General features: G+C 32.0%; 1 protein-coding gene across 8 annotated transcripts in view; it reads left to right on the top strand.

The window, feature by feature from the left end:
• Window positions 1-13,244, top strand: part of LOC143252277 (solute carrier family 22 member 13-like) — a 43,140-nt gene that overhangs the window by 5,446 nt on the left and 24,450 nt on the right. For all 8 annotated transcript variants that reach the window (XM_076504164.1, XM_076504166.1, XM_076504161.1 and 5 more), the window contains 7 exons: window positions 1,453-1,556; window positions 2,965-3,119; window positions 3,460-3,628; window positions 5,161-5,308; window positions 7,547-7,635; window positions 11,985-12,199; window positions 12,873-13,054. In XM_076504164.1, coding sequence (XP_076360279.1) covers window positions 1,453-1,556; window positions 2,965-3,119; window positions 3,460-3,628; window positions 5,161-5,308; window positions 7,547-7,635; window positions 11,985-12,199; window positions 12,873-13,054 — 1,062 coding nt within the window. The remainder of the gene's footprint in view (window positions 1-1,452; window positions 1,557-2,964; window positions 3,120-3,459; window positions 3,629-5,160; window positions 5,309-7,546; window positions 7,636-11,984; window positions 12,200-12,872; window positions 13,055-13,244) is intronic.

Raw genomic sequence — 13,244 nt, 5'->3', positions numbered from 1 at the left:
TTGACTTTGTGAAGAGACAACAGTCCATCGTAAGCAAAGTACCACGTGTCTTTGTCTTTTGAATTAATAACGATTGTTCTCACATTGTATTACAATTGTTTTCAACCATTCATTCCCTCACTAAAACTCAACCAGAATATATATATCACTATCATTTAGTGACATATCTTGTCGAAACTCCTGTTATACGTTTACCTGACTATAACACAGTTCTAAAAGTGTGGCTTACTTTTATGTCAAGTCCATATATTTTTGGTTGGCAATAAATGTAAAATACAATTGATCTTATTGGGTTCCCTAAAAAATTGTTGTAGAAAACGACACTGAGCTCTTTATCCCCATGATTTCCCAGTTTATAAGCATGAAATTAAAATTTCCCATAATCAGAATATCATTAACATCCGATTCCACAGTTTCTCATTACTTTATTCAGTTTTATTTGGTGATCTGTAACAAATCCCAACTAATAGCCAGCCCATAAGGTAAATCCCATATTTATATATAGCCAGCCCATATTTATGCCATGTACAACTGAGTACAAAGTTTCAAAATGTGTTCAATTTTTTTAATGTTAAATTCCTTTGTTTTATTATATATGAGACAGGTTTTAATTTTAATAATCAAGGACAACACGAATAATCAATTGAACAGATTCATAAGTCAAAAACAAGGCAGATTCTCTAAAAAAATTTTTTATTGTTTTCAAAATAACATTTCAAAAACCTTAATGTGTGATAAAGTATAAATATTATAATAATTAAAGAAAAGTTATACTGACTTTAAGCTTAAGAGCCTTATAGATGTAAATAAATCTTAACAATACGTTCGGCCTAATAGATTTTTAACGACGATTATTTTAAAGAGAAATTGCGTCTATGAATCTGAGTTTTCGACAAATTGTATATTAGAGTAACTTGAAGTTTGTAGAATATGTTTGAATAAACCTGGAACCAAAGGCATACAAGCAAATACTTATGTCCATCCTTGATATACAAAATATATTAACTTTTTTAAAATTATCTTAGTATGGTTTATTTTATAATTTATTTCAAACTTATTAGTGAACAAAGTTCAAAGTTACAAACATCGTTGTGCAGTTGTTACTATGGCGCCCTGACAGCAATGAGAAGTTAAACTGTTGACAGGGAAGCAAAACTTTATCTAGTTTCCCCTTACTTCCATACTTATACAAATATACTCATCAGAAGCGATGTTGTCATTCTGAGTTTGTCACGTAAAAAATATATAAATACAAATATGAGAAAAAAAACCTCTTGTAGACACATACGAAGTTTAATTTTCTTTGTGTGAATTCAGCCAACATGTATTTAAACGTTTATTTACGTATCATTTACCAACATTAACTAATTAATTTTTCATGGTGGAAATTTTCCGAAATATTTTCACCCCTTCCCGAATTCCCATTTAGGTCTAAAGTTCTATATCTTTCAGTGGGACTTATTCTGCGATCGTGAATGGCTCGTGTCCATGAACCAAACGGTGTTTATGTTGGGAATGTTGTTTGGAGTATTTATATCTGGTCATCTTGGAGACAAGTAAGTATTTTAGAGCACGATTTACCTTTTTTATAAAGCAAACTTCTCTTTAATTAAAACATTTTAATAGGATAGAATAACATCAAATATTGGAAATAATAATCTAAAGTCATTATCATTACTGTTCTTGTTTTATTATTACAAAACGTGACTTGTGTAATTCTAACCCTCAGCTTGTTCTCTTGTACGTTTACAATGAGCTATTTCAAATAACAAATGAGCTCACACTTTTAAATTTGAGAATGGCCTCACATCCTGACAAGGCCCAGTATGGCCAGGTGGTTAGGACGCTGGACTTGTAATCCGAAGATCGCGGATTCGAATCTCCGTCACACTAAAACGTACCCTTACAGCCATGGGGACGTTATAATGTGCGGTCAATCCCATTATCCATTGGTACAATAGTAGCCCAAGAGTTTGCAGTGGGTGGTAATGACTAGTTGCCTTTCTTCTAGTCTTATACTGCTAAATTAAGACGGCTAGCGAAGATAGTCCTCGTGTAGTTTTCAAATGGAGGCATCTTTCATATCTAACAAACATCTTTCAAACAAGACCCGCAACAATTCAAACTCCAGGCAACAGTATAAAATATAATTTAGGGACCAACGGAGATTTCCGCCTGGAAATGATGCTGAAAGGTTATGGGTTCTTCATAACTTTCGTTGAACTGACGCATATCTCAAGTATATGAAAATGAAACGGATATTCCTGTTAGTTCATACACAAACACACAAATCAATTTACTAGCTATACTTATTCTCGTACCCCAGATTATTTAAGTAAAGTACTCAGGAGGAGTAGAGTGTGTTGGCATAACATCCATAGGAAAGAGTCTTTTGTAACATGAACTTCGTTAAAGGGCTATTGTCATGATGCACGGTTGTCAGGTAGAACATGACCGGGCATGGTGATATAGACTATAACGACATGTTGAATCTCCAAAATCGTTTTAAGATAATAAGTTTAGCTTCTATTTGAAGCTTCCTTAAGTGGATCAGCTGTAAGTTTACGGACTTAAAATTCTAAAATTCGGGTTCGAAACCTCGTTGTAGACAAAAAGCATTTAACATTGCATTAAGAAAACAATAACCTCTATAGTAGTTGCTCCGAAATTATTAGAAGATCAATTTGCAAACGTATTAATCCAATTTTAATCAACTTTCTATCTCATCTTTCACATTCACAACACAAATTAACTTGGTGACGTGAACTTTACGTGAAGATGTGGTGAGCTCCAGAATAATTCAATATTTGTATGAAAACAAATTATTAGGCAATATATTCTTAAACACGTTGCTTTAGCTTTGATCACGCACACTTTTGGATCTCGACTTTCTCATAACTTTTTTTAATTATTTATGAAGTTATGGACTTTTCTTTTTGTTAATTTACACTATTTATCACTTAGGTTTGGACGACGTCCTGTGTTGCTGGGTTCCCTTTGTCTGATTATTGTTTCAAACTACGCAGGCGCAGCTGTTCCGAACTTGTCGTTTTTTTACATCGCCCGATTTTGTTCAGCGATGGGGGTGGCTGGCATACAGAATGCAGGTGTTTGTCTTTGTAAGTAGTAACAGAAAGTTTGTTCTTGTTCATCTCCGTATGATGTTATTATAGTAAGCAATATTCATTCCTCCCAAAATTTAGTGTCTTCTATTGTGAATTAAGTGTCTTCAAAATTCATTTAGTATTGTCATTTTAATGGTAATAGTTTTAATGTATAAAACTTATCTTATGAAATTTCTATTTTTCTTTTGTTTATTTTATGTGGTAATATATATTAAGAAAGCCAGCATTATTTCAAATAATAACTATTCGAATGTACTTCCCCCAAGTTGTATGATGACGTAAAACAGATTCAGATCACTTTGTAATCTAGGATTTTTCTGGTTTGTTTCTGTAGTAATGGAAACGATTAGCCCAGAGTATAGAGCTTGGGTATCAGTTTCATTTTCGTGCGGTTGGATTATAGGATTAATCATTCTTCCCGGACTAGCTTGGCTAATCAGAGACTGGCAGTATTTTGAAGCTGTAACTGCATGCAGCTGGTTACCGATGTTGATCGCCTGGTGGTGAGTTGGGGAATATGTTTTGTTATCTCGTAAATCAAAAACTCTTAACTTCCCACATGCAGGAGGTCAGCGCTAAGATCTAGGATTTCTCTCTCTGCGGTAAACGCAGTAGATAGCCAGATGTAGTTTTCATTAAAACAAGCAAACTTAACATAATTTTTATAATTGTACCACAGTTTGATTACTTTAGAAGTATTTGTAGCATTAATAAAATACTAAACTATAGGTTTAGAGCTTTATACCATTTATTGTTATAGCAAAATATTTCGATTACTTTAATGATTCACTACAACGTCACCAAAACTCATAAACTGTTTACAGACCGATATTCGGAATGATCGAGTGTCCAAAAATTGAACGTAAAAACAATTACACATGCAGGCCTAATCTTCATTCATGTTGTTATATTACATGAACAGTACTATATGTATAAGGTATATTAGTTATATATAACCCGATAACATTTTGAAGTATACTGTAATTGTTCCATAGATCTTTATACTTTTTACCAGTAGTTAATATTTTCTAATCTTTTGAAACATTATGTCAAAATTTACATAATAATAATAACCAATAATAACGATAATTAATGATGATAATATTATTATAGAAACAGGACAAAAAGTTGAATAGTATTTAAAAGAATAAAGCAAACTACAGTATTGTTGGGTGGTTTTTTTTATAATATCGATCTGCCCTCCAATAAAAAGTAGTTAATGCTTTCTGGTGTAAAAGTTCTGTATGAATGTTTTAACGAGCTGTGTAATCAAATTCTATAAATGTAAATACATTTATAATTATCTAATTAGAATATTATCATACCTAGTTTGTTTTAAATTAAACATTCACAATGGTAAGAGAACAGCTTTGATTTATAGGTATAAATTAATAATAATGTACAATGTACCGGTACAAATATGTTAGGCTTAACTAATATGTATATTGTTGAATTTAATAAGTAAGGAAACCACCTTATTTTGTCGTATGTACAGAACTAATTAAACAAGATATTTTTACGATCACCATTAATTATTGTATGTCTTAACCTTCATAATGGAAAGTGAGTCCAGTATTATATGTTAACCCAGTTATGTATTTTTACATCAAATGATACATTTGTACAATGTTAATACTTAATTAACAATATATAAGTTTTTAGCAGCATTGCTGTGTGTTTGTAGCTCAGGTCTTGTTCTAACCGAATTAGTGTTAAGTGTTACAAAACTGGTTTATAATTACGTTTTTATGGTTTTTTCTGGAATATGTAACAGCTGCCATCTTTATTTTTATTCAACCTAATGTCGTATGTGTGGTAATATTATTGTATTAATAGTGTTACTACACGTGTGATAATAGTATTGTAAAATAGTATTAATAAATGCGTGACAGTATTGTTGTATAAAGAGTATTAATACTTATGTGATAGTATTATTGTATAAATAGTATTACTACACGTGTGATAATACTATTGTAGATATAGTACTAATATATTCAATAAAATCTTTAACCATAGGTGTATTTTAATATTTTAGGTTCCTGCCCGAATCTCCAAGATGGCTTCTTACCAGGAAGCGGTATACAGATGCAGAGAATACCATCAGGAAGTTTCTTAATGTCAATAAACTAAGTGTTTCAAACCTGGATCACACGATGAAGACATTGGAAACAAAGATTGAACTGGTAATTAATTTATATAATGAAAGACTTGAAGAACAATTCTAAACAAATATTTCTTTCATATTTACCAAAGGCGTGCGTAGGAATATCACTTTTACTGATATCGAGGGTTAAGCAAACACACACACTATATATTTGTATACAACTTACGAGTACAAGCACGTACATCACATGCAGAGAAAGAAATGGTATTACACTCATCAAAATGGCGAAGTTTGTATGCATATGATTACTGTGGGAGGGGGAGCTGTTTGCTGAAGTTTGTGCACGCATCTCTTGTCTTATCACTTTAGGTGCAAAACTGGTTAGTGGATTATCAATACTGTTCTGTACAAACTGTAAGGATTAAACCCTGGATTTTAGCGTTATAATATATGAAGATTGCTGTTGAGCCATCAGACAGAGATAGAATAACTTAAACCGTAACTATAAAATAATTTATAATAACATTTTTTGGAACATTTTATTAATTTTCTTTAAATTACTTCTATAATTTAATTTCATGATAGTAGCAAACTAAATAAGCCTATATAAAAATTAAAAAAGAGTCAAACAGTGGCGTATGATAGCAGTTATTTATTTAATTAATACTCGCCTGCTAGTATTTACAACACTAAAATGAAGGGTTCGATTCCCCTTGGTAGACGCAGCAGATAGTTTGATGTGGCTTTGCTATAAGAAAAACACACTTTAACCACTAATATTAATATATTAATTAAAATAATGCAACACAGTATTATAACTTCATTCGCTCGATTCAACTACTTTCTCCTGAAATGTAGTTACACGTTTCAAAAGTTAGGATAAATTCTTCGAGAGACATTTTTATCTCATACTCGATAACGATAAAAGATATATTTCATGTCCAGACAGTTTTGGCCGTCGAATCCCTGTCACACCAAACATGCTCGCCCTTTAAACTGTGGAGGCGTAATAAAGCGCAGGTCAATCCCACTCTTCAATGGTAAGACAGTAGCCTAAGTTGGCGGTGAGTGGTTACGACCAGCTGCCTTCCTTTTATTCTTACACTGGTAAATTAAGGACGGCTAGCGCGTATAGCTCTCCTGTAGATTTGCGAGAAATTCAAAACAAACAAACCAATAAAAGATAATGATAAACTTTAGAAAATGAAACCTGCGTAGCAAAACGTGCACTTTGAGTCTTTAAATATCAGAAGCATTAAAAAAGATGTCTGTCACTTGAATTTTGTCTAATCAGAATAGTTATTTCATGGAGATATTCTTCTAAAGTTGAATAATGTCTCTGAAAACCTTGTTTCATCTCAGTATGAACTTGGCCCGGGACTCGACATTCTGTGTTGGACACAGCAGAGAGTCTAATGCGTCTTTGTTGTAAAACAGAAATAAAGCATCCATCAAAAGATTAAAAAAAAACGCTCATTTCATTGAAGGTGATTTATCTTTACTTGGCGAGAACAGCAGGTAAGCCTAACCGAAAGAACAACATTATTGAAGTAGTATATTGTAAAATACATATCCATTAACATAAGTATGTTCTGATCAAAGCAAGTTACCGACATAAAAGTTAATTTCAGTAAATAATATAAATAATTCGATATACAGATCTAACTAAGAGTCATAAAAGCAAAACTTGTAATAATTGTGTTGCATTAATACATCAGTCAAGGGACTTGCTTTATCTTTATTTTAAATGTATAAATAATTCTTGTTAAATCATACGAGTTCTATGTTGGTCTTAAAATCGTATATTTAGCTGAAGTTGTGAAATATTCTAAAAAAAAAATTGCATATAATATATATATATATATATATATTTGAAAAATGCTAAACAAAGATATAGGTATCAGACATTTGAAACCACTAATGAAAGTAATCTTAAAGACAAAAGTTTAAAATAATCTCACTTATGGAAATCTCACTCAATCTCTTACTATCAGCTTGTTCCATTGCTATCTTGGCTTAACCAAAGGAAGACGTTTCTTTGGAGAAGAAGCGTTAAACTTTGTTCAGGCTCTAATTACATATTCTGTACCTTCTATTTGTCTGTATAATATACAACTTCTCAACCACCACCAGGTGGCAAGTTCCCTTCTGCTATAAAAATTAAATATTTTGACATAAACTAAGCGATTCTTTTCAATGAATACTTAGAAATAATCTTTCATCTTTCGCTCAATTATTTTTCACGGTCAAATCTTCAAACCACTGAAATTAAAGTAAATAATTACTACTTGTTATTTCTGTTTTCATCAAACTTTAGGAAAAGAAAACAAAATCAACGTTAACTTCACTGGACTTGTTCAGGACTCCACGGCTGCGACGTATAACAACAGAAATAATGTTTGTTTTGTGAGTATTATTCGACAATACGTGCGTTGATGTAACACGTGAGCATATTTTTGTAGATGTATTAGTGATACATTGTCAAACATAACATTGAAAGTTGTTGCTATTAATAATGTAAAGTTTTAAATATTAATTTTATATTTATGACAATATTGTTTGTGTGGCATAAATCAACATTAATCCGCAGATAAGAAACGTTTGTAATTTGTGGCATGATTGATGATTTTAATCCCGATGTAGTCAGTAATATTGAAGTTGTTTGTTCTTTTCGAATAAATAAAACCTTGAACCGGTATGGTATACGAAATATTCTGGAGAACTTCTCTGGTTACTATGGTTACATTCAGAAACCTCATTTTACTACCACACTAGACTCAACGTGATGCAATGTTAAGCTAACTACATTACTATGGAAACTTCTCTATATTACCTCACTTTTTATCACTCCAATAAATGAATAGATAAACAGAATATTAGTGTCGTTTTTTTAAAAAAATATACATAGTTTATTTCTTGTTACCACAACCGTTGTTTCATGAATGAGAATCTTTAAGTATAGCCTGTTCTGATTCTTACTTACTGTTCCTGGTTTTTAAACAAGTTTGTTGCTCTTAAAACATTTTAATTTCATTTACTAGTAACTGTTTTTGTTTTGTTTTTAGTGTCAACATGTGTGTAAATTTATTTTCTCGACAACGAAGAACTCTTGCTCTTAAGAACTACAAGTTTTCCTATTGATAGTCTTAAGGCTTCTTTTTTTGTGAGATTTGAAAAGTTACTATTACTAAATATCATCAATGTAAAATGTGTCAAGTTTACCCAGACATGATGGATTTCTACTGCCAGATGAGAACGATAATTTGAAAGTTAGAAATGATTAAAATCATTGAACTTGAGTTTATATATTTCAAAACTCCTCATATCTTTATTTCATCAATACCAGAGTAAGTATTTAAATGTACTGTCATTATTAGTTAGGTGAAATTATTATTAAATAAAATCAACCAAAGTATATAAGTAAAGTTCAACATATTTATCAAGATGAAAGGATTTGAATAACTTCAGTTAATTTAACATGACATAAGATAATGTGTATAGACAACAAATGACCTATTGATCATTCTTACTGTTCCATCCTCTATGCCAAACTAAAACTATTAAATAAATACACTTAAAAAATTAAATCCATCCTTATCATCCATACATCCAGCTTTCTTTTAAACTCACTCAAATTTATTGCTTCCACAACATCCAAAAGCAACCCATTCCATAGGTCAAACACCCTATTTGAAAAATAAAATTATCTTAGCTGAAGACCACTTCTATTTTACTTAAATCTATACTTTATGTCTATTTATGTAGATACAGCGTAAAATCCAATTTGCCTTACCACTAGCAACAGCACACTGCTTGGATGGCTTAAAAGACTAATTAGCCATTATACCAAGGTACTTTTCTTTCATGACACTGTTAAGGTTATTACCATCCAAATAATACTTATAATTCTAATTATAATAACCCACATGCATTATTTTGCCTTTATCATAATTGAAACTCATCTGCCATTGATTTGCTCAACTCCTTAAATGATTAAAATCCTTTTGTGATGGAACAGCATCCTTTTCACAGGGATCAGCATCCAAAACCTTGATATCATCACTAAATTTAAGTAATTTATTTACCATTCCTTCATCTATGTGATTAATACAAATCAAAAATGAACAATAGTCCTAAGACTGAGCCCTGAGGTACCTCGATTGAAAATTAATTCAGCTTGACTGAACTTTACTTGTAATAACCATCTGCTTTCTTACATCTAGCCAGGCTTCTATGCAATTAGTTAACTTATTTTCTACATGTATAAAGATAAGTTTCTTTACAAACATTTTATGTGGCACATTATTAAATGCTTTCTAAAAATCGAGATACAAAATCTAAATCAACACCATTATCCTCAGAGATAACTTTGTTAAATGACTTTGCATAGTCTCTTTTATCAAACTTTCCAAAACCTTTTCCACAACTAATGTAAGACTAATAGGCCCATAATTGCTAGAACAACTTCTATTACCTAACCTGAAGACAGCAGAGACATTAGCTTATTTCGAATCTGTTGGTACTTGTCCACTATTCAGTTGTGACAAATGGTTCACATATCCAATCCTTGACCTCCTTTAAAACCATTGAGAAAATATTATCTTGTCCAAGAGCCTTATTATTCTTTAAACGTTCCAGTTTATTTTAACAAGCTCAGGAGTTATGCAGTTGTCATGTTCAACTTTGTTTTTCAACTATCAATTGTTCAGTATAAGGAATATTGCTTAAGTCTTCATTAGTAAAAACTAAGAAAAAGCAGAATTTAACAACCTAGCCATTTCATAATCATCAGCTTCGAGCCTTCCTTTATCATCTCTCAAGGTTCCTGTCCCCATCCTAACATTTTTTTTACCCCTAATGAGCTCTAAAAAACCCTTTACTCTTAATTTGTATGTTTTCAGCCAAATTATTTTTTCATACATTTTTTTCAACGATGTAATTTCCTGTTTGATCAGCTTTCTGTGATGGTTTTCTTTCATTTTATTTATTGCACCCCTTTTGAGCCAACTTGGTTTTTCACTTGCAACTACCCTTTTCTCTCAGTAAGGGAATATATTTGTTTTGAATTTTGAAAAAAATTGTCTATAAATATTTTCACATTAGCTCAGTGTCTCCAAATAATTTACTTGCCCACTTCACAACAGATAGTCCCTGTTGTATTCCTTCAAAATTTGCTTATTTGAAATTTGGGAATCGAAATATCATTATTACTGTATTCCAAATACAGCAAGATAAACATAATTCAGCAATGATCACTTTTACCTTGGTGTTCTGCAGTTCTCACCCACTTAACCTTTTCTGTTTTAGACATTAACAATAAATCCAAAATAGCATTATTTCTAGTTGTGTCAATTAACCAATTGCTGAATAACTCCATTTTGAACAGTTTTCAGAAACATTTCTCCCTCACAACTTGACTCTAATGTTTCCCAATCAATATGTTTGAACTTAAAGTCACCAATAATTATGACTTCATTAACAGATGTAATGTTTCTCACTAATCTCATCAGTTTCATCTGGTGGTCTGTAACAGCTTCTTACTAAGAGTTTTTTTTTCCTTGATATCCACTAACAAAAACCCAAATGGATTCAATTTCCTTGCTATTATCTTTGATATTCTCAACGTCAACAGGATGTAATTCACACTTTACATGTACAGCCACTCCTCCCCCTCTCTGTACTACACTGTCCATATTAAATAATTTATAACCATGTATTTCAAAGAAAGTTTCTCAACTAATTTTTTTTTTTAATCAAGTAATCTTCAGTATATCCAGGACATATATGAAAGAGACTTGTCAATCGTTCTGGGGCAGGGCGTAACAGCTTCGAGATATGTATTTACAATAGACTTCTGTTTACACTGAACCGAACGTATTAATAACCAGGAAGATTTGACACTTGTATTATAAATATACTTACCGTATTTTCCGCCTAATAAGCCGAATTTCTGGCCCTAAATTTTGGACCTGATTTTTGGGGGTCGGCTTATTGGCCGATCACTCCTTTCGGAAATTTCTTCTTAGGAAATGTTTTTCTTTTGAAAATTACCATAGGCGGTAATTTTGTCCCATCAGCAAAGCACGTTAAGACTACAGTGAAACGTTGTTTCTGGAATTTCATTGGTTACCTAATTACAGTGAGTGGAGCCAATAACGAATGACATATTGATTCCATCTCTGTCTCAATACGAAACGTTCTGCTTTACTACAGAACGCCAATGATCACACACAACATGCATGCTGACGCTAAAACGAGACTCAGAAATCATTTTGAAAAAACTTGTCACTTCTTAAAAATGGCTTCGGCTTATTGGGCGGTAATAAGCAAAAACCCTCATTTTCAGAGCTGAAAATTGGCCTCGGCTTATTCGGCGATTCGGCTTATTAACCGGAAAATACGGTATATAACTTCGTTTATTGACTATTAAGGAATAAAAGCCACGATTATAAAGCAGTGAGCCAATGGTTGCGGACTTTGAATTTATAACCGGTTTCAGTGATATTCTGTCTCTTCCGTATTTGATACTTGTGCAGTGTGCAACAGTTTGAGAAGTGTAAAAAAAATTATATAATATGTCCGCGTATGTGGGTGTGTGTTTGTGTAAATTGGCAAAATAGATAATTTTGGTAATGTGTAGCTCTATCCAAAGAATGTTGGTACCTGATAGAAAATTAAACATTAACCTACGACAACCACAACCGTTTTCTTGTCAAAGATTTTTTTTACTAAACTTATTTTGCTTTACTATATAGTTTTGTATCATCATTTCTATACTACGCATTGACCTTTGACTCGGCTAGACTAGGGGGCAGTATGTACATCAACTTATTTATCTCGGCTGCTGTGGAAATCCCCGCTTGTGTAGCGGCCCCACTACTAATAAAGTTCGTGAAACGGAAACCACCCTTCGTAATATGTTTTGTGGTTACTAGTATTGCCTGTGTTCTGGTGATTGCTGTTCCGGAAGGTTCGTGTAAAAGGAGTGAAAAATCTTTATTTTAAATTCCGGCAACTTGTAGAATAAATATGAAAACCAAAAATAAAATCAACGTTCAAAACACACAATAAAACTATATTTGGCCTAAGACCAAATTTAAAACGTAAAACTACCGAAATATGTAGAATCTTTAATTTTGGCTTTAGTCCAAATACAGTTTTATTGTGCATTTTAAACTTTTACCTTATTTTTAATATGACGTCCTTTTTAATTAAAAACTAGAAATTACTTTTAACATCTAACATGCTTTCATACTCGTAACGTGTAACAAACTAAAACAACTGGAAGCAGTATTTGTTAAGTGTAAAAAAATCATGATTCTAAATATTCATTGAAAATATGGTTACTGTGTTGTATATAAAAGTATCTCGTGAGATAAGTGTCCTTTGTCTCTCTCATTTTTTATTTTTGTGACAAATAATAATAGTTATTTTGGCATGACTTTTTGTAACTGTTATGTTTAACATTAGTCATGACAGTGGCGGCTTGTTGAATATATCTTCCTGTGATATCTTTATAAAAGTCAATAATTCATTAATATAAATAACATTTTTGAGGTATCATATCTGTATTTAACTTACTACTGTAGTTTAATGGTCACTGGGTTAATGGTGTTTTAAATGTATATATTTATTTTACACAGATATGGTGGCGACAAAGATTTCACTAAGTATGATAGGAAAGATGTTCATATCCACTGCTGGTGGTATCAAGTTTCTCTATGGAGGAGAAGTGTTCCCCACTGTTATTCGTACTGTGGGGGTTGGCACTTCTATCATGTGTTCAAGGATAGGAGGGGCAATCGCTCCTTTTGTCCGTGAATTGGTGAGTTAGAACAAACTTACGTTGTGATAAACATTTGTATACCAGGATTAAGTTTCACCCTGAAAGATACAAGCCGAGATAAAGATTTCTTAGTCAAACTGGGTTATAACAACCTTAAGAGATACAAGCCGTTCAAGAAACATTTATGTATTAAAGTATACCAGAGTATGTATTGCTTCTCACCAGACAT

Source organism: Tachypleus tridentatus, chromosome 6 (genome assembly GCF_004210375.1).
Source record: "Tachypleus tridentatus isolate NWPU-2018 chromosome 6, ASM421037v1, whole genome shotgun sequence".
In the NCBI taxonomy this organism is placed as follows: Eukaryota; Metazoa; Arthropoda; class Merostomata; order Xiphosura; family Limulidae; genus Tachypleus; species Tachypleus tridentatus.
The sequence above is the reverse complement of the archived record's forward strand: the minus strand, read 5'-3'. Positions and strand labels throughout refer to the sequence as shown.